This window comes from Diabrotica undecimpunctata, chromosome 2 (assembly GCF_040954645.1).
Source record: "Diabrotica undecimpunctata isolate CICGRU chromosome 2, icDiaUnde3, whole genome shotgun sequence".
NCBI classification, from domain to species: Eukaryota; Metazoa; Arthropoda; class Insecta; order Coleoptera; family Chrysomelidae; genus Diabrotica; species Diabrotica undecimpunctata.
Genome location: NC_092804.1, coordinates 181,878,690 through 181,904,961, shown reverse-complemented (window position 1 = coordinate 181,904,961; position 26,272 = coordinate 181,878,690). Strand labels below are relative to the sequence as shown.

At 33.5% G+C, this 26,272-nt stretch overlaps 2 protein-coding genes across 5 annotated transcripts in view; one reads left to right on the top strand and one right to left on the bottom strand.

Moving 5' to 3' along the window:
- The window catches only part of LOC140435296 (furin-like protease 2), a 1,428,549-nt gene that overhangs the window by 31,641 nt on the left and 1,370,636 nt on the right, over positions 1–26,272 (top strand). The window lies entirely within an intron of this gene.
- Positions 11,276–11,943, bottom strand: LOC140434008 (zinc finger BED domain-containing protein 5-like). The gene is made up of 2 exons (XM_072521975.1): positions 11,812–11,943; positions 11,276–11,656 (listed from the first exon to the last, which is right to left on the bottom strand). Exons 1-2 carry the CDS (start codon positions 11,941–11,943, stop codon positions 11,276–11,278), a joined length of 513 nt encoding a protein of 170 aa, XP_072378076.1.

Here is a 26,272-nt window from a genome sequence, read left to right as displayed (position 1 = left end):
GTACGAGACTTGTTCAATTCTATTAGCAACAATCGGAATCTATATTCAGAGAAGCATTAGAGGAGATCTAAGGGGGAATCAAGATTAACGGAACCAGCAAAGACAACATCAGGTATGCTGATGATACCGTCCTAATACCCAGCAACTCACAAGAACTAGAAAATATAATAAATGCGGTAGTTCGTTACAGCTAAATATTCGGTTTACTTTTTTAAAGACACCAATAAATGTACATTTGTATGCTAAGGAACAAATAATAGAACAGGTAACTTCCATAAAATAGTTTGAAACAAGTCAACAGTCAGTGTAACCCAAAAAAAAAATCCTACCAAGAATCGAACAAGCGAGGAAAACATGAACATGAAAACATTTTTTATAAGATCAGACATTCTCAGCTCAGAATTCGAATGATCAGATGTTACGTTTTCCCTGTTTTTCTGTTATAATATGTAATTCCTTTTTTATCTAATATTAGGGATATAATTTATTTTGTGTTTTATTTTTACTTTATTATTTTATGTATGAACAGATGGATAATTGTTGATGCATTATTTGTAATTTTAGTAAATACTGGTTAAAAAATTATGTAAATAGTCCAATAATAAAATATAAAATATCCACGAACAATAAAACCTTCTGGATTTTATCATTAAATTATTTCTATTGAAGCCTTTGTTTCATAAATGAAACATCAAAATAATAAAAAAAAAACGTTTAAAACAATCAACGTAATTGGCTCGCAACGTATATAAAACTGTAATCGGATTACCGATGAATTATCATCAACGTTAAAAATCCTATTGACTGCGCCAATTGAAAATACTATTTTATTGCAATGCAGTATACGGCCATAACTTTTACGGTATTAAAGTGTTGTGTTTCGTAACATGCGGTGATCGTTAACCGTTCGAATTGCAACAATACCGAAACTTTTGAAAGCATTTAAACAACTTCAGCAATCCACATACGGCAAGCTTTTAGCCGGCATGTGGCGTGCTTCGAAGAAATATACATATATAAGTTCGGAGGTTAATCTGGTACGCTAATTATGGCCAAAACGACTCTTTTATCTGATCCCCAATAAATTCCCTTAGTAAATAACGATGCTTCTTGCCAGTTCCTGCCGTGTGCTTACCGGGCCGGAATTGATATGTCTGCATTTAAACGGTGATGTTAAGTAATGCCTGTTTAGATGGTCAGTTTGTTAAAGTGCTTAGAATATATTTCAAATAGGAACACCGTATTAAGACAATTTAAGAAAGCATAAACATAGTGTGTGCCTTCTGTATTTTCGGTTCAATTATTTTTAACTAGCAATTTTGTACATGTCATTGGAAAATAAATTCTGTAGAAAATCAAATTTAGGAAATAATAAAAGAATATACGTCATAACAAACTTAAAACAAAAAAAGATAAATTAGATAAAAAGAAAAATTAAAGTGTAAAATATTGATTTAAAGAATAGAATCAAGCAATTATAAAATATGAAATCTGTTTGGTTAGTTCTTTTTACTGTACTGATTTGATATCCTATAAAGTAAATGCACATATTTAGTTCATAGCTATATAAAACTAACTGAAGCATAAAATCACAAGAAGAACAATCCAACTGGTTTCAGTATAGATTTCAAATTGAAAAACTACTGTAGTATATATTTTGTTACAGACATCGAAGTCCGACAAAAATTGAATTGTTATAAAATCGTTCGCTACACTATATTCCTCAATTATATACCAACTTTAAGATCGATTGTTCAATTTGGAACAAAAAACTCTCTCAAACAATTCTTTGTGAACTCAACGCACACGTAACTCACCGAGCGAGCCACATTTAATATATATCTCTTTGTGTCCTTAATATAACAGAGAGCGCAGCGCCAGCACCGGCAACAGTAGCGCCAAAGGACAACTATATAGTATCCTCTCAAATCCAATAAACAATCTTCGAATAGAAGCACATCATCTAATAACACATTTTCTTTGCTGCATGGATTCGAACACACTTTTCCAACTTAGTTATTACACTTTATGAAAGTCCGGCTTTTCGCACTGTTGCGGCGGCCCAAGGCTCACTTAGAAGTAGATAGGGGCATTTAAGGGGATCACAAATAACACGAATATTCTACAACTGTTCAAATTACTGAAAGTTGTTTTATTTAGTTACGAATAAACAGTTTTATACGTAAAAAATAGGAAGGCAACTTAGTTCTTAGTTCTCAGTATATATACGAAAGACGAGCAAACTCACCTAGTACTTGTAAAGTATAGATTCTTCTTCTTCTTTAGATGCAAATCCACTAATGGATGTTAGCGATCACATTTTCCATTAATTCTCTATTTCTTGCAATATGTATCAGAGATTGTATGTCGTTAATCCCTGTCCATTGCCTTATGTTTCGGAGCCAGGACATTTTCTTGCGTCCCATTCCTCTCTTGCCTTCAATTTTACCCTCGATTATAAGTTGGAGGAACTGGTATTTTTCATTTCGCATGATGTGACCTAGATACGCCGTTTTCCTTTTCTTGATGGTTTCGAAAAGTTGGCGTTCTTGGTTTATTCTTTTAAGGACATCTATATTTGTGATTTTCGCTGTCCATGGTATTTTTAGGATACGGCGATAGAGCCACATTTCGAAAGCTTCTAATCTGTTTATATCCCTCGTTTTGAGTGTCCAGCCCTCTACGCCATATAGCAGCACTGACCACACGTAGCACTTAGTAAACCTTAGTCTCAGTTGAAGATCGAACTCTGAACAAGTCAGTACCTTCTTGAATTTTACGAAAGCTTGTCGAGCTTGCTCAATGCGACATTTTACTTCCCTGTCCGATGCCCAGTCTTCAAAAAGCCACGATCCCAGGTATTTAAATTTACTCACTCTTTCAATGGACTTAGTATTCAGTGTTATGGTGGAGTTTTCAAGTGCATCCAAGTTTTTGGAGATGATCATAAATTTGGTTTTTTTGGTATTAATCTCTAATCCCATTCGCTTACTGTATTCTCCGATTATAGTGACAAGTTGTTGAAGATCGACTATGTTGTCACAAATTAAGACACCATCATCAGCATATCGTATGTTGTTGATCAGTACTCCATTCACTTTGATTCCCATCTTTGCATCCTCCAGAGACTCTTGAAATATGGCTTCCGAATAAATGTTAAATAAAAGAGGGGAAAGCACACATCCCTGTCGAACGCCCCTTCTTATATGTATGGGTTTGGATATAGAATTGTCTATTTTTAACTGTGCCGTTTGATGCCAGTACAAGTTTTCAATGCATCTTATGTCTTTTTGGTCTATATCAACTTTCTTGAGGATCTACATTAACTTGTGGTGTTGGACACGATCAAACGCTTTTTGGTAATCTAAAAAGCATAGGAACACATCCTTCTTCTGATCGTAACAATTTTGGACCAGCACCTGTGTTGCTACTATTGCTTCTCGTGTTCCTAAACCTTGCCTAAACCCGAACTGGGAGTCACTGATGTCCCATTCACATTTTTTGTATACTCTTTGATGTAGTATTTTTAAGAATATCTTTAAAGTGTGACTCATCAGGCTAATGAGTCTGTGATCCTCACATCTTTTTGCATTGACTTTCTTGGGCAGGGGAATAAAGGTATAGATTATAAAGGTAAAGTATAGATTAACATCTATATATCTCTCTACATCTAATTATATATTCAAACTGTTAGTTATATTAAATGGACAATGGGAAAATATATTAGGATGATTAATATTTCACATGTGAAAAGCAAAATTATATTTTTTGCCCTACATCATTCCCATAATTACCAACATCAAATTCAGAATAATCACTTAACTATTGGCTCCCGTAGATCTGTATCTGTAGAGTAGGGAGGGCGAGTTAAGTTACACAGCACTTAGGCCACAATTGACCCATTGTGCATCCTCCCAGGGAGTTGCCATCCTTAGCTCATTGTCCACCCTGTCATTTCTAGGAAGGTGGGCACGTCACCAGGAGACATCTCCCTTATGTGGGAAGGTGTGGGCCTAGACTCGCCGAACGCGTACTCTCGTACTGTCGTATTAACGATAACTCCGGACATTCACATAGGCCATAGTAGTGTGTCTACTAACCCCAGTGCGTGAAGGTGTTTGCTTAGTTGACAATGACCAGTTAAAAAAACGGGTGTGGCAGTCCAGTGGGACTGCCGGTGGAAGTTACACTTCTGTACACGCATTCGCCGTTACAAATTTATTTGGGAGTCAATCTGCACAATCATTACATATGTAATTATTCTATAGGTAAGACATAGCAGAAAGAGAAACAGAATTAATAACAACTTACTAACAATGAAGGATTGAATCAATATTTTGATGAACATGTATATTTTTATTTTCATATATGTATGAAAGGAGTTGAATGCAAAAATTTTTTACACATACTCTGCAGTAAAATTCATTGTTTATTTTGTTAATAATATAATAATACAACACAAATTAAACTGCAATATTCATAAGTATTTAAAAATGACAATAATATACATAAAAAAAATACACTACAATACAGTGCAACATAATTCCATATATAATAATACAATACAAATTAAAATGCAATATCCATAAGTATTTAAAAATGACAATAATGTAATAATATTAATAAAAAGTCCTCCCCGACTGGGAATCGAACCCCGGTCTACCGCGTGACAGGTGGGGATACTGACTACTACACTACCGAGGACATGACACAAATGTATTTCAAAATTGACAGTTCTGGATCATACAGTGATTGATTGAGATTATTATTTTGAAATACAAGAGACTAATCTAATTATGAACATTTAATAAATAATACAAAACATATCACATAAATAATAATATTAATAAATATTTTATTATATGTATAATATTATGTGTATATATATCTTTATATAATATTAAATTATATATACAAAAGGAACATTTTTATATTCGAGAGAGGAAGAGAGAGAAAATATATCTTTTGTCTTTCTCTTACTAATTATCTTACATATGTAATGATTTCACAGATTCACTCCCATACAAATTTCCAATGTGGAGCGCGCGTATAGAAGTATAACTTCAAAAACCAACTGTGAAGCGTAGGTTTATCCTGGTCATTCCCAAGTACTTCTTTGATACTGACTTTTCATATTTACTTAGTGTTACCCTGGCAAATCTAAATCCTTGGCCATCTTTCCATCTTTTTACGGTTTGCGTATGGGAGTAACATAAGAGTCTTTGGCCTGCCGCCTTCCTAGCTAATTGGTCAGCAATGTAGTTGCCTTTATTCCTATCGTCTCCTTTAACCCACCTCAGGATGATGGTATTACCATCCGAAGCTTGAGTTAGTGACTCGTGACACTCCATTACTAACTATGATGTGACACGTGGTCTATTCACGGTTACTAGCGCTTGTCTGCTATCTGTGCAGATTATTATAGTTTTCATAGCTATACCTTTTTGTGTTATCTCTTTTGCAGCTTTGGAGATACCAGCCAGTTCTGTCTGAATCTTTATTCTTAGGTTCAGTGATCTTCAATATATCTCGCATCCTGAGCCTTCCTCTATTTTGGAGCCATCTGTGTATATGCAATAGGCATTTGCCGCGTTTGTTTCTCTATACTGTCTTGTTTCGATTTTGAAGGGTTTCTCAAAGACAAACTTTTATTTAATTAAGTCGTAGCCTGCCTGTAGCAGGGGTCGCGCATCCAGCTCTCCCCGCCAGAAACGAGTTCTCAATTGCCCCATTCCTACATCAAGGTTTGCACCAGTTGAGCGCAATCGCATGATGCCAATGATCAACTCCATTTCAGCAGTTCATGTTGTTTTTATGCCACCTGTTATATTTATGCAAGCCATCCGCTGAATATGGTTTAGTTTGTTAATCGCTGTTGCCTGTAGCACTTTTGGTATCAAAGCAATAGCTTTGTAAGTTAGCATTGGCCTAATGACAATGAAAAGTGTAGACTGTAATTTAAAATCCGTGGGGGTATTAACTCCGTGATTCTTCTTTTTCTGGTAAAGAGGACCATCCCTGTCTTTCTAGGATTCATAGATAGTGAGTGTTCCTTGTACATAGTGTGTTGTCAAACTTATCGCTTTGCAGGACAGCAATATCGTCTGCATAGGCTATTGTGTACAACCCGTTGCTGTTGAGTTGGTCAACACCCCCTCATTAGCATGCCTCTAACAGAAATGTCTTCTACATTTATGCTTATTGCTCTATTAGAGAGCATACTGGATATCCATTCGTTTACGGCCACCAGGCGAACATTCCTGACGTTGAGCTGGGTGATGGTTGGGAATGTGGTTTTATCAAAGGCTTCCTCAATACCTATGGATATACCTAGGATGGATTCTTTATTGTCCAGCGATCTTTCAATTTTTCCCACTACATGATGCAGTGAAGAATCGGTAGATATTCCCGAAGTATATGCATGCTGATTTGGGTGAAGTGGGCTTTGGACCAGAACTTCATCACTTATGTATCTCTCGCATAGCTTTTCCATTGTTTTTAAGAGAAAGGATGTTAGGCTAATTAGTCGGAAAATGTTTGGTGAGGTGTAGTCCATCCTATCTGGTTTTAGTATGAGGACTATACGTATTTTTCTCCACTTCCTGGATATCTAGTCCTCACCGTGGTTCCCGTAGACAAGAGATGCTGTGTTCGCCTCTGTTGACTGTTGACTCCCGTAGACAAAAGTAGTTGCTCTTTGATTGGTTGTCGTAACTAACAGACGCTTTTTCCTCTCTTTCCTTCATTCGTGTTGATTGGCCCGTTCCATCTTTATTCCTTCGGCGTGTTCCTTTCCGTCTGTGTGTATTAACACACCGTAATTGCCGTTTAGATTTGATGTCATTAATTGTATGTTATTTTTCGCAGATATTAAACAGTGGGTTATATCGCCGCCGTCGATGCCGTCGTCGCCAGGATTTACGCTTTTATTTTTATTGTATATATTACCTAGAATCTAATTTTGTTTAGGTATTTATTTATTTGGAATATATTTTTATTAAATTTAAATCTGTGTTTTACTGAGTCTATTATCTAAAAGAACTACCCGTCACAAGATAGACTGCATCTTCGTCTTACTCTTTAGCTTAAAGTATTACTTCTGATGTACCAGGGATTTAAAACTGGAACTTAAAGTTAGGTTGGCGAGGTGCTATGTTTTTTCGACTTTATTTTATGGAATGGAATCTTGGACCTTGAACGCGACATCAATAAAAAAACTGGAATCATTTGAGCTGTGGGTGTACAGAAGAATTCTGAAAATATCATGGACAGAACACGTCACAAACAAAGAGGTTCTGGGAAGGATGAACAAAGAAATGAAAATTTTAAAGTCAATAAAAACAAGAAAATTAGAATATCTTGGACATATTACACGTGGAGAGAAATACACCTTGCTCCAACTGATTATGCAGGGAAAGATCCAAGGAAAGAGAAGCATAGGGAGGCGTAGAATGTCATGGCTGCGCAACCTGAGAGAGTGCTACGGATGTACATCAAATGAACTTTTCAGAGCAGCCGTCTCAAAAGTCCGAATAGCTATGATGATTGCCGACCTCCGCCGCGTAGATGGCACTTAAAGAAGAAGATTACTTCTGATAAAATATTGTCAAAACGAATATAGACTTTGTTGTTTATATGTATTTCTTTCGTAACATTGACACACACCTGTTCAAATTTAAGTTTTCTATAATTTTGACATGCTGGTACCTTATCGTATGCCTTTTATAAGTCTGATGTGTGTTTTTTCACCTATAACATGTCACTTTTCTGCGATTTGTTGTATAAAAAATTTGTCTAATAAAAGTAAATACAGTGAATATTTTTTTACAAGAGTGGTTTTAAGTCCTCCACATTTATATAATTCTATCATTTCCCTTTAACTACGCTAATGTACCGAACAATGGCGACGGTCAATAAGAGAAGAGCGAATTAATAATAACAAAAATTGGCCGCTTCTGTTACGCCTTTGTTGAGGAACGGCTTGCGGGCAGGCCACCGGCTAGTCCTCCCTCTGCGAAGAGAAGTCTCAGAAAAGAAATATACCGGATATTAGATTGGGAGAAGTTTCTGTGTGAGTCAGTGGAGAACTCCTTTTAATCTACGGATAAGATATCCTTTCTTGTACGAAACTCAGGTCAGGACTCTGAGGGGATTTTATCTTGATTTTGAATGAAAATTACAGAAGTCCGGACAAAAATCAGATACAGATACTTTCAGATAATATAAGAGTATTTTGTTTACGGACGGTTTTTGTTTTATTTTTGACTACAGAAAAGTATTCTGTAAAAAACTATAGACGTATTCATACTAGATTTATACTTTATAGATTCATTTATTAAGGCACATTTTTTTTGTATGTTATGTATAATTAACGGTTCATGTACATATGTTCAGAGTTGTTAGAACTGTATCAATAGGTTCGGTTCAAAACAATTAGGATAGATGATTATAATTAAATGTAATACAGACACTATTTGAATTAAGGCACGTGGTGTTCGTGTGTATTAAGGTATAAAAAATGCTTATTAAAAGCTTAAAATTTTTTATTTTAAAGAAGATTTTTTCGGAATTAAATCATTCCATCATCAGTTTACTAAAAGAGAGAGTAAAAATAGCAATATTAAAAAAACAAGTAAGTTAAAATTTAAATATATAGAAATAACACGTTGGTTTTTTACTACTTGCATAAAAAGTTGTTAAAAACATTGTATGGCCACATAAAAAACACAGTGGAAGGACATCCGTATTAAAATATAATCCTCATGGTATTTATCAAGGTAAATGCAATAGACTGTTAAATTGTTGATTATTAAAAACTGAAAATGGGGGCATCTTACATGACCCCCTGTATCTGGTGAGGTTTTATCGACTTACATTACCTCTGATCTGTTCTGGAGTCTTGGGCTAACTGATAGAAAGATATGAAAAATCAGTTAGTACCCGTCAATGTCAAGTGGAATGATGCAGTAGGAGCAAAAGTCATTGTGCTTAAGTTTGTGAATAGGCAGTTTTTAGTGAAGAATTGTGTTTTGTGTGTAGTAGGATCAATAGCAATTTTTGGTTTTTTAAAAAGGTGGTAGAATGTAAAACAATGAGTGACTGTGATGTAAAATAAATTTGGTATACCAGGGTAAGGCAAAATTTAAGTTAGGTAGTTGAAATTAATAAATCATTTTAAAGGCGATAAAAAGAATGTTATTACCTAATTGTTTCCTTGTATGAAGTAAGTATAGATAAAAGTTGGTTTGAAATTTATGGAAGATGAATGGAGGAAAAAGAAATAAAAGAAAAAGAAAGAAAAGGAAATAGGAGATAAATGTAAAGATGTAAGCTGGGGATACTGAAACTTATTGTGATAAGAGATTGATAGATGTAAAGTGAGTATTTATAAGAAAACCTGTGTGATTAGTTAGATGGTAGTTATTGGAGAGGATGGGAAATTGGATATTGGAAAAGGGGATGTTAGTGTATTAATACAATCAAGCTCGAAACAGAAGTGAAAGATCGAGTAAATATAGCAAACAGAGCCGCAGATTGCCTGAATGAAATCATATGGAAAAATAAAAATATCGAGACAGAAATGAAAGGCAGAATTTACAAAACAGTCATCAGACCAATTATGACATACGCGGAAGAAACACGACCTGACACAGAGAGGACGAAAACAATGTTGGAAATAGCAGAGATAAAAACACTTAAAGAATTGATTATGAAACACTATAAGGGCTAAAAGTACAGATAAACGTCGTAGATGCAAGGTCAAGAACATCAAGGACTGGGTAAGAAATAGAAGAGTAAAATAGAACGATCATATTAGCTGAATGACATCAAATAGAGTAGCAAAGACGGCAAGAGAGAGTTCCCCAATAGGAAGACCATCAGTAGAAAGACCACGAATACGATGGAACGACAACTTACTGAATTCACATTGAAAAACAGATAAGAGTATGTCTACTTAAATAGAAGAAGAAGAAAAAAAAGAAGAAGAAGAAGAAGTATGATTTATATTAGACTATAATTCATGATTGATTCGACTTTGTGTAAATAAAAAACAGGTTGTGAGTAGTTCTTAAGAACTTTGTGCACGATTTTGTCACAGTCTAATTTTTTGGATTTTCATGGAAATATCTTGATGACCACCTAGAAACGGAAAAAGCAATAAGAGTAAAAACAGAGTATTATTTTACAAAAAAACTGCTTATCCTGCAGGATAACGCACCTGACAAGTCTGCAATTACTTTGTCTACAAAAAAAATTGAAAAATCTTTCCATTTTTCTTTTGATTTCTACTAAATATAGTAAAGTCTAAAAAAATATGATTGTGTGTTTTTTTACACAATAAAGTTGTAGTAATTTATGAATTTTAAATGCCTCAGTACGACTCTGCCACGGACAGTTACGTTTGAAGGGTGAAGCGGAAGGGCGGAGCAAAAAGGAAAATATTAAATTATATGATTCGAAATTGATATCCCCTAGTAAAATTGAAGAACACAAGTCGAATCGAATATACAGATTCAATTGGCCTCTTTTCTTTCCGCTTCCTTTTTTCTTCCTTGCCTGCGTCTTTTGTAAAGTTCACGAAATTAAGCCCAATGGGGGGATTTTTCTTTTTATTTGTACATCATATTGGAGACTCATTCTCGTGTGTTGGGTCTTTTACCTGCGCGATATCATCGTTATTGGAAACTTACCTTTATTTCTAAGCTATCGACGTTTAATTCCGTTTTATTTCGCGGATATAGAGCTGCGATATTTTCAAGGGGTTCCCTGAGAAATTGAAATAACGTGCTTTGAAATTTTCAATATCTTAAAACAGATTATTTCTATTATCTTGAAATTGTTTTGTTACGGCGTCGTAACATATAACAGGAAAGATTGGGTTTGTGAAATAGTCAAAGAAAAAATAAGATCTTCAAAACTACGCAGTAGTCAAAAAGGGCCAACGAAGATGTGTAATTGACTATCTTAGATTTTATATTTTCAAATCTAGTATTTAAGTCAAGTCCATAGTAAGTTTAATTGTATTTTCTTATTAAGTATTTCCATTTATTTTGATGTCTGGACCTCCAGCTGTTTTTAAAATACACTATCTAAAACAGTGGTTCTCAAACTTTTTTAGTCATGGCACCCTTGTAGGACTAAAAATATTTCGAGGCACATCAACCCTTGAAGCGATTTGGAAAACGACAAAAAATAAAAAAAATACAATTTTGAAGCTCACTAAATTTTAATATAAACTTTATTTCAGATCAATAAAATACAGTACATTTGATATTCAAATATCCTTACTTAATGTGATAAATGAAACTGTTTCGTCTTTCAAATCTTGCAGCATCTTTTTAGTTGCCAAAGAATGGCGATGTAAGATACAATGACTGCTGAAGGCATTTTCTGCCTCTACCTTTATTCTAGACACTGCCCTTCTAATTTTACCAACCATTGCAGCTGCTCCATCACTACAAATATCCATACATTTACTCAATTCTATATCATTTTTTCCTATATACTCGTGAATAGCCTTGAAAATGTCTTCACCAGTGGCATAACTTTTAAGCTCTTCACACATAAGAAGTTCTTCTTCTATTTTCATCCCGAATGGAAACTTCACAAACACAAGCAGAACAGCATGTCCAGCAACGTCGGTACTTTCATCAAGCTGTAAACTGCAGAATTCACAAGTTTTTAATCTATTTATAAGCTCTCTCTCCCTAGAAAGTCTGAAATAGTGTAAAATCTCTTGCTTATAGTACTGTTTGATATCTGCACATTATCAATCTTCTTGGTCATATCTGGACCTAACATGCATTTTACGACATCTTTCACGCAAGGTTTAATCAGTTCCTTGGCAATGGTATGGAGTTTTCCAGCTTTTGCAATGTGCAAACCAACAATAAATGATGCTTCAGTGGCGTTTTCGTTTTCATTTTTGCAGACTCTTTTCATCATGCATGAACCTGCCTGAAGAGATGAATCACGACGTTTGAAGCTTTCTTAAGCCTTATCGGCTAAACCAGGATGATTACTTTCCAAATGTCTTTTTAATTTTGATGGAACAAAGCACCCATTAGAAACAATTTTGGTGCCTGTTCGTTGCCAACTTGAATAAAGCCATATAACGTGAGACAGCTAGGTTCATATCTTCTTATTTTTCCCCGAATATTTTTTTTGTTAAGGAACCTCCTTTCTACGAATTGAGGGAAAACAACTTAGATGAGCTGAACTCGATTGGATCTCGTGGACATTTGCATCTTCCCCATCTCTGCTAGTTTTCACTGAATCAGTTGACTCAGATGCTTTAGTGACTTACTACATTCCTTTTCAAAGATCCAGATTTCAGACAATTTTCCATTATTCTGGAATGAAAAAAATCCCAAATAAAAGAGAGCAAAATATTGCCAACAATAAAAGGTAGTTTCCAACCGTAATAGTGCAAGACATATTTTATTGCAAAAATCTAGATCTAATTGAAAATTGAAATCTAGATCTAATTTTTACAAAACTCACTTATCGGCTGCAAGAATTAAACTGTGGAATGAATGTTTCGATTGGACGCAGCGGCCGGTTGTTCTACTTTTCTTAAATGTTCCACCAAGTCACCCTTGACAAATGCTTGAGGCACTCCAGGGTGCCGCATCACCCACTTTGAGAACCTCTGGTCTAAAAAACTAAATTAATTCAGAACTGTGATTGATCATCTCACAGTATATTACATTGATATGTCCTTTTATTTGAAAATATCTAAAGTTAGAATAAAATTAAGTTTAATAATACTTTAATTGAAAAATATATTATAGTTCTGAGCTTGTCTGAGATATTCTCTTGCCTTCCGGTAATACATATCCCATAAAACTTGGTAATAGCCCAAAGTCCCATGTCATTTGATAACTTCGGGGACACCGTGATGTGTGATGTACATACCCCTTTCCGAGACTAACATTGATTGGCATTCCCGAGGGAATCCTCTTTGAATGCGGCAGATTAGTTGTAATGGTCAGATATTAACACAATGCATGCACTGGAGGTATCTTGGTGCGGTATAAATGAACTTTCTGCAGATGAAAGGTGGTTATCAAAGTTAGAATATAAAGGGATTTAGTTTAAATTTGATGTGGAGGAAGAATGCGAAGTGTAGATTGTGGGAAAGTAAGACGAATATCTTTGTTATAATTGTTGTGAATATTTTAGGTGTTTTTAAATGTCAGACTGTTTTTGTACGTTTTTAATTTCCTTTTCAGATTTATTGTTTCACTTATTGTGTTAGATTGTAACCACAAATTTCATTTTTAATTTGCAATCTAGCAAAATGCAATTTAAATAATTATTACTATTTAAATGGGAATAAGCCACAATTAAAGGTTAAAGTAAGTTTATTGACGTTTCAATTTATTTATTGAATGGCTTGGAAACAACACATAAAAAGAATATCCAAAACATAAAATCGCAGTAAAAGAATTAGTTAAAAAAACAAAAGAGTTGAAAGAAGTTCGATGAATCACAAAATCAAAATTATAGAAACAACAACAGAAGTTTCCAGAACAAAATAAGAAGCCTAAGAGGAAAGAAAAGAAAAGAACTCATTTTAGTAAGGGACAAACATAATCAAATAAAACAAATGCAACAGAAATACTAGAGGTGTGAAAGGAACATTATGAAGACAAATATATGGTCGAGAACTGAAGAAACAGACACAAAGAAAATCATAGCAGCAAAAAAAAAAACAAATAAAAGAAATAAGAACTGAAGAACTAGAAGAAGTAACAAGTACAATAGAAGTAGCAAAAGCCAGCGGATCAGGTAAAATTAATCACGAAATTATAATATGAATAGGGAGAGATGGAAAGATATGGCTGCTAGAAATAATGAGCGAAGCTTAGATAAAAATTAAAATGGCGAGATATTGGGAAGACAATTTATTGATACCAATGCATAAAAAAGGAGAAAAAAAAAACACTTCAACATAAAAGCGAGACTTGTATTACAAATAAAAGACACGAAAATAATATAAATACAGAAGAGATAAAGCAACTGAGAAATATAGCTGGAAATACGAAGTTGAACAGAGAAAGAAACTACAACATGAGAAACTAGTAAAGAAGGTGACAGAGTAAAAGATGGATAAAAAGTGACTAACTAAACAAATGCCAAAAAGACACTAAAGTATAGAAGAAGAGAAGACTTCTTTATCCTAAATTTTCTGCATACATTTTTCCTTTTCCTTATATCCTTTTTACTTATTTTTAATGTGTAATATAATAATAAACATTTATATTCGTGCATGTTATTAGCTTCTGTCAGCACCTACAAAATAACTCCAAATTTGGTGAAACATAAAATTACTGTTGCGAAAAACATTATTATTATCTTCGTTCCATGGCATTTTAACCACATCAATAAAATTCAATAAAAATAAACGTTCACATAATTTGGTACTTAGTTGAAAGTTTATCAACCGGATGCAGTATCACTATTTCCGTTTTAGGTATGTGGAATTGTTTAGAAAATAATTATCTGAAATTCTTTATCAAAATAGACAACCGAATTTTTTAGATTATTTTTATTTAAATCACAGTTAAATACAATTTACTAATTGTATCGTTTATTTTGTTATATAAATATAATTTTGAAATGAAACGTTTAAATATATAAATTATTATTATCTTTGTCTTTATTACTATGGGGTTTCAGCTTCTTAAATTACATTTTTACGTAAGTTTTTGTCACATGAAACATATTCACACAAGCAGCCTCAATAATTGTTGCTGTGTTTCCTAAAGCTGCTCAAATTTCCACAGGAATATCATCTAGTCTAACTACTTTACCTTTCTTTATCGTGTGAAGTTATTGAGCAACTATCTTGGACACTTTTTATTTTGGAGACCATTGCTAGCAGAGCACATTAGCACAAGATACATTAGCCATTCCCACTATAACTTTATTTTTCTGATCACAAGCCACTCGTTTAAAAGACTGAATCCAATATATTTTTATTCAATAAATTTCTCAACTTTTTCAGTTTGTTGGTCGTCCATAAAAATGTGTACTTGCTCATGTAGATGTCTGCTTATAATTACAAAGTTAATATTAATGTTTATGCCATATTCATTTCCTGTACGATTTATGCTTGCCACCAAAGTTTGGAGATCTTTTATTTTATCAGCAAAAATGTCGTCTATGTCGTCTGTATAACAAATATTGGTAATTATGACCCTATTTACTTTATTCTTTGCTGAATACTTTCTAGAGCAATTTTAAATAGAATTGGTGACAATATAGCTTGGTCTAATACCCTTTAGAAATTTTACCGGTTTCGTGCATACTAATTTAATGATACTAAGTCCGGCCATCTGGTTCCAATAGAGGATATTGATATTCCAAATTTTTTCATCAAAACTTATGTCCTTTAAAAGTTGACTATGGCCTACATTATCTACAGCGTTTCGGTAGTCGATAAAACAAACAAATACATGAATCCTTTCTTTGATTGTAGCAATCCTGTCCTAATCTACCCTTAAAACCAAATTGTGATTCTCCACTAATATCCAAAAGATATATCTTTTATATATTATTTGACAAATAATTTTACGAAATGCTGTAAGAACGTGGCTGATGAGATTTGTAAGTCTACGAACTTCGTATCACTTAAAATTTTGCTTTTTAGAAGTTACAAAAAAGACTTATTTCTCTTAGATAACTTAATTTTAGTCACTGCTATTTTAAATACCATGCTTCTTTAAATATAAAGTCTTCCTTCGTCCTGGATATCTTATTATACATAAATGTTAATTTTAATAAAAGTGTGCCCAAAAAACGAAAAAAAAATCCTTTTTCATCCAGTAGATGCCCAGTAAATTTACCTACGGTACATTTATCTATTTGTGCCCGTCTCTTTGAGTAGTCACGATCCGCCACTGGTCTGAAATATCATTGAGTATATTATTTAGTAGATATTTTTTCATTGTAGATTCAATTTAATTTCAATGGTTCTAAAAGATAACATTTTATCTATTTTCGGTATATGGTTATCCCACCCATACTTGGTCGCCAGAGCCCCATTTGTAGAAACAGGATGCACCAAGTCTATTCTGGATAAAGGGTGACATGAACATTGGGCTATTAGAGGCTTTAATATGTTGATTCACTATAGCTTACACCCGCATAGATAAGCAATTGAAAAAGTAATTTTTTTTCTAAACACTTGAGAAAAATTTTGTCACGGAGAAATGGGATTCAATAAGCAAATCAGATATACAATAGAGTTGGCTCGTTCGACCTGCATTAAAAAGCTACGACAAAACATTACAGTCTAATATACACTCTTGTATGACGTTTAAATATGGACTCTGAAATATCACGGGTAGAAAAACGATTAAGCAAAGGCTAGCGTTATTTAGAAACTCTATTATAATATAAAATAACTATAAGAATAACTATAAAATGAAAATTTTCTATCTAGGTATAGTTATTCAAGGTAACCAGTATCGTATCTTACAACTAAAAATAAAGGACATGATATACAAACAATGCTGAGTAGGTTAGATTTACGAAGACAGGAATTAATGCTCTCTTATGCATCGAAGCGGTACTCTTTACAATATCACCAAGCCATTCGCTGCTCGAATATCCAGCGCGCAAAAACCCACATTCCCTTTTACGAAAGATGCAGACGAATCATAAATGAATTAAACATTAAAGTCCCCGAAATCTATCCTAGCAAGATGCCAACTTCCCCTCCTTGGCTAATGTCTTCTCCTCACATAAATTTGGATCTATTATCAGAAAATAAAAAAGAAAGCAATTGTCATCTAATTAATTCTAAATATCAAACGTTAATTTCTCAATTTTCTTCCTTCAAACAGTTATTCACAGATGGATCTAGAACAGAGCGTTGTGTAGCATCTGCCTTTGTAACAAATGATGAAATAAAGAAATATAAACTAGCGGAGACTAATACTATTTTAACAGGAGAACTGTTTGCAATATATAAAGCCATATGTCATGTTACAAAATGTCCTGAAACTAATTTCTTAATAATTACTGACTCACTAAGTTCTCTAGAAATCATCTCAAAAATCTATTCTTCCCATCCTGTGGCCAAACTCATTAGACAAGAATTGCATAATCTAAACCACAGAAACATTGCTTTCCTGTGGGTGCCATCTTATGTTGGAATCACGGGAAACGATTTGGCGGATAAATATGCACGAGAAGCCTTAGAGGACACAACTATTGAATTCTATCCAAAAACTCCAGCGACAGATCTCAAATCATATTTCCACAGCAAAATAGTCAACATATGGAATAGCAGATGGTGTAAAAAACAGGCAAAATTACTTGAGATAAAACCAATATTTCAACCATGGTCTGATAGTTCCACCAACCGTTTTTCTCAGTTTATCATCACACGACTGCGGCTTGGTTATAGTCGCCTTACGCATGGACATCTGATGACAAGGGATCCACAACCGGAGTGTTATGCTTGCGAGACCCCGCTAACAATAAAACACCTTCTAGTGGAGTGCCCGTTACACAGTGCGGAAAGGTGTAAATTCGGAATCCCGGAGAATTTGAGAGAACGAATTCGTTTTTGTTGAATTGGCTTACGGGCTCTTGTTGGTGTAACTGCAATAGCTTCAGTCTTCATTTTAAATTTAATACCACAGACGATAATACACCAAAAACTATTTAACTTTTAAGCGAAAAATTTAATAAATACTACTACATAATTCTTAACATTCCATCAAAATCTTAATAACACTCACAGGCGTTCCAATTTCGTCAAAAGCTGAAGCATGTAATACGTTGGTATTGGTCAAAACGGAGATTGCTGGTGTTGCCATTCGCGGACCGATGGAGATTGCTGTTTTTGCTACTAACCCTATTTAAATATGCACAAGATATTGAGGGTTTTGCTACACAATATTTTGTGAAGTTGTAGAGATGAACACAAAGATATATATGGCAGCAATACCCCTCAAGTATCCGCAGTGTCAACCAAATCTTTAAACAGATCGAGCCAAATTTAAAGTCAGGAAGAACATAATGCACAGAAAAAAGAATCTCTCCAGTCAATAGTGATTCACGAGTAAATTAAACTTATAATTATTATAATATTGTTGATAAAATATTTAGTAGAAATTTCTAATTATAGATATTACTTACTAGGTGATGATTATCTAAACTAATTATTTTTATTTATTGTTTCAGGTGAGTGAAAGTTTCCTGTGCTACGAGAGTGCGTTCGGAGCGATAACGTAACTATATTCACTTTAGATACCATCTTTCGATATTTGCTTTCGATATTTGTTTCTGGTGAGTTTTCATTGATTTTCATTTACAGACGTCGTTTGCTAATGTGTTTTGTTTTTATGTACGTTTGTGTTCGAAACAAGGAAATGGTTTGAAGGTATCGGTGCGTTTTAGCTGAGTCATTTATTCACCATAACGAGCAAATTAAAATAAAATATATCTCGAATAGTGTCTTTTAACCTTTACATTGTTGTTAACAAAAAAAAAAAAGGTCAGCTTGTTAATTTGATCCTAGAATATTGTGCCATATTGTCATTTTGTTCTTCAGTGAATCTTCAATAAACATAAATTTATTTAACATCATTGTAGATTTTAGCAAACTCAATGCATTTTTTTTTAAATTGTGGAGGTATTTTATCGAAATCTGAAGAGCTTTTATGTTTTATTTTATTGTTTATTGATTTTTATCTGTCTTCTACTGTAATTTATTTAAGAAAAAGGCCTAAACGTTAACATTTTTTTGTAGGTAAACGCTTCTGTTAAAAAAGCCATGCATACTGCAATTTGAAATGCATTACAACTTTCTGTCTAGAGGCTGTTCAAAACAGTAAAATTTTAATTATCGATAATTTTGATTTAAAAATTTAAAATGCTACAACCTCTTTTACATAAACATTTAGCTCTTTTAATTCTCTGTCAAAACTTTCAACTTGTTTGTGATCATCGTACAAACAACAGCTAATAATATAATCACCTAATCACCTTTATAAACTTAAATAGGTGACAATAATACAAAATTATTTTGTAAAAAACATTTAGTTAAAGTACGTAATGCTTCATTAATGATTACTGGAGATTTTAAAATATGCATTGTCTTCTAAACAATAAAGTTTCTTTAAATATCAATCTTACGACACACATCATTTAACGTATGTCAACAAAAAAGCCATATATTTTGCAACTTCAATAAAAATTGCAGTTCATTTATTTATTACATTACGAAGTACCAATAAATCGAATGGAATTCATGTGGAACTTTTGTTCGATGACCTTTTCCGACGTTTAAACTTATTTGTGTATTATGCAAAAATGAAGCAAGTGATGCTAATGTTCTTGAACATTAGTGATGTACATAAGATTTATTGAAGATTTTTTGTTACATTTAATAAAAAAAGCAAGGTACCCAGTGACCATCACAATATTTTGCAGTTATATGTTTTTAAGACATTAATATTGTAAATAAATGAAATATTAACTTAAGAAATCCAGGTCCGGATTAAAAAATTTTGGACAATAATTATTCTGACCGAAAAAATATTTTCAGCAAATTATTTTTTTCTTGTAAAATTTTCAATTTTAATTCTGAAATTATGCGAATTGTGAGAGCTCGAGGCGAAAAAAATATTGAGACTTAATTTTAATTAACACCATTATTTAATTTGGTAAAATGCTAACATTTCAGCGTTTTTTATTACGTGTAATAAATAATTCATAACAAATATGCACCTTTAATTTTAATGAATAAATAATAGGATCCACAACAAATACATAAACTTGATCAACAAAGTATCTTAAACATTAAAAAACAGCGAAAATTTGCAGTTAATATATATTTAAAACTGAAGTAATTATTCAAATAACCACCTTGAAAAATTTGTTGTTTTCAAAATATTATGTCTAAATAACCTACAATACGGAAAGTAAAATGAATTTGTTTTAATGTTTTCAAATTTTATTAACTTGTGTGCGGTGATGATAATGAAATAGATCTTTGTTGAATAGTTTCGGTGATTGCCATTTGTTTTAAATAATCTGCCACTGCCAAAAATACTAAATGTTCTTTCATTTTTATCGCATTAAATAATTTCTTTGTGTTTTCCTACACTATTTCTGTATATGCCTTTTACAGCTTGTGTGATGGTAACGGCAGAGTTGCTAAAAGACTACGAGACGCGGTTTCCTTAACGAAGAAAACCGTTACGCTACTGATTTCTGACTATAATGGTTAAAACTACCAGTCTTGACCAGAGAATTCGATGGTTCGATGGTTGGCTGTTACTAACTTGTTTGGCTTCCACATCATTCTCAAGGGTTCGCAAAAGGTCACCGGCGAATAAGTAAACTGGTTCAGATGAATCGAGAAGCGACGATCGAACGCAAAACCCGGATCCCATCCTTCTACCAAAGTCAAGAGAACCCTAAGTTAACGGTACTTAATATAAATACAAAAAAAATTTAGATTCAGGTAGTCCATGGGATTTCGTGGGGGACCTATGAAGGTAACAGTAAAGCGAAACATGGTGTTAGTACTGAAGAAAAGTAGGATCTACTCGCACTTCCAGATGACTACTCACTGGCCCATATCTCTACCAGTATTTAAGAATCACCACAGTTGGCATCCGTCTTTCGAAGGAAATTTGGTCTAGTTGCTGAACTTCAATGCCAACTGCACACTCCCGGAAAAGCTTTGAAACTCCAAGATGTATCCCGTTACCTTTCCTTTCTGGTAATGCCATTGGACACTGCTCATGACCAATCTACTTACCAAGATGTATGGGAAGCATTACTTCAGTTGAGAGAACACGTACTAAAGTCCAAGGAGATGGAGTGGATGAGATCTTTAAAGACACCAAAATCCAGGTACTAGTCTGTTGCAATCCACATTCTTACTGCTGTGGAAAGAAAATCGCCCCTTGTCACTTTGACACAACTGGGTGTTGTAAACGAGGGACCAGTTGCTGATACCAGCATCCAGTTCCAGTTCCAACAAGGTCCTACGAGGAACCATTTCTTAACGAGGGGGCAATATTATGCTACTGATTCCAGACTGTAATGCTTAAAACTACTCATCTAGACCAGAGAATTCGATGGTTAGCTGTTATTAACCTGTTTGGCTTCCACATGTTTGGCGAACAAGTAAACTGGTTCTGATGAATCGAGAATATAGAGATATATAGAAATAATTTAGATTCAGGCAGTCTGTGTGAATAATTTCTTATTTTAAGTCTAAAATTAATTGTTGGAGCAAGCAAGTTGTAAATAAATAATATAATAATTAGTGATAAGTGTTAGTAAATAGGTGTACAAAAATTAAATAATAAACACAATAAATTAGGCCTTAATAAAATCGTTTTAATACCAAGTTATTGTCGTCTCCGGTGTAATTAATAAACGTAAGAAAAACTGATTGCAACTTGGTGCAAAATTCCATGTTTATTAATTTGTCCAACTATTGCGCAATATGGTGTAATATTGCGTAGTTGGCCGGTACACTCTTATTGTGGCATTATCTTGAAGCGACAATGCCATTGTGGTTTTATTAGGTGGTTGAAATAAAACACATTCTTTCTAAGAAGAAAAAAACTCAGCTTCAGAGTCTTAGAAAGAAACAGAGCCCTTCGAGCAAAGTGCTCTAGGGAGCTACCCTACACGGGTAAAACCATGAGTTAGACACTACAATCACAACTGGGATTTGCTTTGGAGACTCTGAGGCTGATAAAAAAGCTGATTTTATTAAAAAACTTAAGAAAACAATTTTTTTACAAATCACATATAGAAAAGAAAAAAAATGCATAAAATATATCAAATATAACATGAAATATATCAACATGAATATGTCTATATTGTCAAATTACTTACAAGTCCTCTAACACACACTACACTCGCGTACACTCGCGTAGCGCGCACTTACACTGCACAAAAACACTCACAGGCGGTGGTCGGTGTTGTTGGCAGCATCTGCAGGTCCATCCTCGAAGACGTGCTCTCGTTCTACGGCGGCTTCGTCCTCTCTAGCTGTACGTTTCCCATCTGCATGTCGCCGGTGTATCGTAGGCGAGTTTGCCTGGGCCTCCGTGGTGCTCTGGACCACATAATGGTAGGGCAGGCAGTGACTGGCTACTGCGGAGACATCCATTGCATCAGGTACTTAGCATCAAGTAGACTGGCTCGTCGGAGATGTGGCACATCGACGGTTCAGGGCTGCAGAAGGTGGATATCGGCATTTTAGTTAGATGTACTAACATCCGATGCTTCTCCCCGCTGTTTGCTTGAGTGGTTTTGATGCAGGCATCGTGTTGGAACTGTTTGCTTTTCGATCGCGGAGCATGAGAACTCTGACATCTCGGAGTCGTGGTAGAGTTCGTTGAAGGTTGGGCGCCATCTCGTCTCCGGTGTAATTAATAAACGTATGAAAAACTGATTGCAACTTGGTGCAAAATTCCATGTTTATTAATTTGTCCAACTATTGCGCAATATGGTGTAATATTGCGTAGTTGGCCGGTACGCTCTTATTGTGGCATTATCTTGAAGCGACAATGCCATTGTGGTTTTATTAGGTGGTTGAAATAAAACACATTCTTTCTAAGAAGAAAAAAACTCAGCTTCAGAGTCTTAGAAAGAAACAGAGCCCTTCGAGCAAAGTGCTCTAGGGAGCTACCCTACACGGGTAAAACCATGAGTTAGACACTACTATCACAACTGACTTGAGATCCGAAAATGTCCCATATTTAAAGATAAATTAACTTTTATATGAAACTTTTTCATTTCTCAACCAATTAAATTTAATTATAAGTTCCAGAAGGAAGGGCGATGAACATCGAAGTGCGTGATTGGTGGCACTTGATGACATTATCGAAGTTTTGGAAAGTTATAAGATTATTCCAGACGACACAACTATGTGAATAACAACGACATACCTCAATGTAAAGAAACATTAGATAGATTGGTCATATTTACTGTAGTTTTACGAGTAAGATTTTGTTGGTAGTTCAGTAAAGATTAAGTCGATTGACCTATTGTATATAATAATAGGTACTGATGTACAGACATTAAAGAGTTTTTGCTTTTGATGTAAATATTTTGATACCTAAAACAAGTCTCGCTTTTTTGCCTTGAGTCACTTCGAGTAGGTTACTGAGCTCTATTCCTTTCTGTTAGATAAACCCTTTTTTTCATATATTCTTCGAGTATAGTACGGAGGTTTTGTTTTTCCCAGAATCTACATGGTATCATTCATTGTTATATTGTCAATTACACCAAAATTTTGTTCTTATAAGTCTACTTCTAGGTAACGACTAGACTTCTACTAATATATCTTCTCACAGTTTTGCATCCATTTTTATTCATTAATGACGTTGACCATAACTTTTATTTTAGTTATTTTTCTACCTAGTTTCTATAATATATGTATATAAATAACTGCTTTTCAGCAATAACAGGTCTAAAATGACCCAAAAATTGCCACCGCTAAAAATAGTATCTTTTTTCTATTGAACATTCGTCGAAGAAAACTAACAACATGTATTGTGATAAATAAATGTCAAGGCCATTGATTAATTAGTGGTTTTATCTTAGACGGTTAATAATTCTCAGAGTATGGAAATGATAAGTAAATATAAACACATAAAATCCGTCTATATAAACTCAATATTTGATACATTTAAAAGATCTTGTCTTTAATTAAGTAATTTTCGCTTTTCAAGTATGTTTAAAAGAGGGATTAATATGAAATATGAGAATAGTTTACGTTTCATTATCTTTTTCGTACCATAGGCAAAATCATAAAAGGCAATTGTATTGACTGCAAAATTTATGGGTAGTGGTTCGTCTCGTAGACATATCTAATACTAGGTATTTGAAGAGATATAACTTTTACAGTTGTTTCTAGAAGGCAAGATTGAGGGTAAGAGAGGCCCTGGACGTAAACGTACATTCCGGCTGGCCAATCTTAGGAAGTGGACTACTACTAGTGGAAGAGAAGATGTGGTCGCTAACATCTCTAGAAAAAAGGCACATTTAGAAGAAGATCACTTTTATACCTTTCTTAATTCTCTAAAGAGTTTTATTGATCAATAATTTGGAACACAAGTTAAACAATATGGGCTTATATATCGCGTTCCTGTCTTACACGAAGCTTGATGTATATACGAGTAAAAATAATTAAAGTCTTTTACCTCTATCCCAGTGTTTTGTAGATAATCTTAAATTTTTTAGTAACTAACACGATGCAACTGTGAATACGAATCGATCTGGATCCCCGATCTCTGTTTTACATTCTCTAGATATTCTATTTCTACTATATTCAAAAAAAATTCACGAGCATGTGTATGATTCATCAGCATATTAGCATATTAATTTGAAGACGACCGCAATAAGTTGGCAACCGAACAAAGATAGATTTCATCTATCCGTTTAGCATTTTTCTGTTATAAATTTTAAGAAACAGAGAAACAATCAGTTATTATCACTTTTATGAGCTTAGAATTTAAAATTCTTAAGTTTTTGTTGATTCCCTCCGAATTTCGTCAGTTTGGTCCAAAACAAGAAAAGGCAATTATTGGTGTTAGAAAAACAATATGATTTTATAAGTAATAAAGAATTAAGCTATTTTAAACACATTCTAGAACGAAACAAGTTTAATAAAACATCCACCTGCAGACCAGTTCAAAAATAATTAGTTTATTTTCAACAACAATACTAGTAAAATAAACAAGATCCCCCGTTTTCCTGTTTATCGAGTCGATATGAATGAATATAAATATTTACATAAAATAATAGAAATATGGACCAGTTTTGTCCTGGTATATTACCAAAATATAATTTACAAATAAAAACAAAAAAAAGCAATTGATGTAAGATAAACATTGTCATTTAAACTGGAAGAGTATTGAAGAATTAAGTTAATTTTAAACACGTTCCAGAACGAGATAAGTTTGGAAAACATCCACCTGCAGACCAGTTCAAAAATAATTAGTTTACTTTCAACAAAAATACTAGTTTAATAAAGAAAAATGAACCCCGTTTTCCTGTTTATCGACACAATATAAATAAATACATTGTAAATTTATAAACTCCGGAAATGGTAAAAAATTATTGCTCCAAAATGTTCTCGGCTAAGATCCATTTTTCGAACGACTTGCTAATTTCAAAAATTCATTATAATCTACACGACTTCTATCGCAATGAAACTTTTGATTTATTCCAACAGAAGGTTGGGATTACATTTGTATTGGAAGATTCTATTGCTGCACCCTCTAAGCGGCTATAGTTCATCCCAAACCCTTCTTTCAGTGCGTCACAGTTTATCGAATTCTCTCTAACGCATTAAGCTAGAAGTGACAGAAAAAAACGTGAGTCTGTGATTATTATACATAGAACTTAGAAAATTATATATCGTTCACGGGTATTTGCATATTAAAACGAATTCTACTTACGGAATATATAATTGGTTGGAGTTTAGAATACGCTAAATAGATATCCAATCAATGATACGCATAAATATAATTTGACGCAGATGGTCTCGATAGTGACAGTACTTTGACAATGTCAACTGATAAAATGATAATTGTCATTCCAGGATAGTATTTTCAGACATTTTACAGTCAAAATTTAATTTTGTGTTTATTGTCATAAAAATATTTTAAATATGCCGAGATATACCGAGAATGAACAAAGACTAATATTAAAATTATTAAATTATTTTCAATTAGAAAAAGGGGCTGGGACAACTTTATTACCAGTTTCTGCCGTTCGTGAAGTAAGTTTTAAATTATTCTAAAAAATATTCATATTAGTAGTTTAAATACTATACATTTTAGCCATAGTGTTTGTAATAAATAATAATAAATACATAAATAAATCTTAGCTAATTAAGCACTTTCCTTGGAATGTATAGAATAGGAATTATGACAAACTGCCGTTCCAATATAACGCACAATAAAAATTTTTATACAGGACGGGACCTCTAAAATGTAAATTAAAAAAAAATTAAATTCTTAAAATTTTTACACCACATTTTCAAAAAATAACCTTTTCACATTTAGCCGATTACGATCCTTCAACTGTCAGATTTAACTAAAATTTCATGCAATAATTCTCGACATTCTTAAAATCCTATATGACGTCAAAATTAGTGACGCACTGAAAGAAGGGTTTGGGACAGACTGTATATGCAAAACTAAAAAGACAAACCTCGTAATTAATTTGTTTGATTGCGTATCATTCTATCGGTTTTATGTAATGGAAA

What these genes read in the sequence shown, in the direction of transcription:
- LOC140434008 (XM_072521975.1), bottom strand. Translation starts at nt 11,943, where the DNA reads ATGAAAAGAGTCTGCAAAAATGAAAACGAAAACGCCACTGAAGCATCA. An exon ending in AACCTTGCGTGAAAGATGTC is followed by an intron (nt 11,657 to 11,811) that starts GTAAAATGCATG and finishes TGCAGTTTACAG; the next exon opens with CTTGATGAAAGTACCGACGT.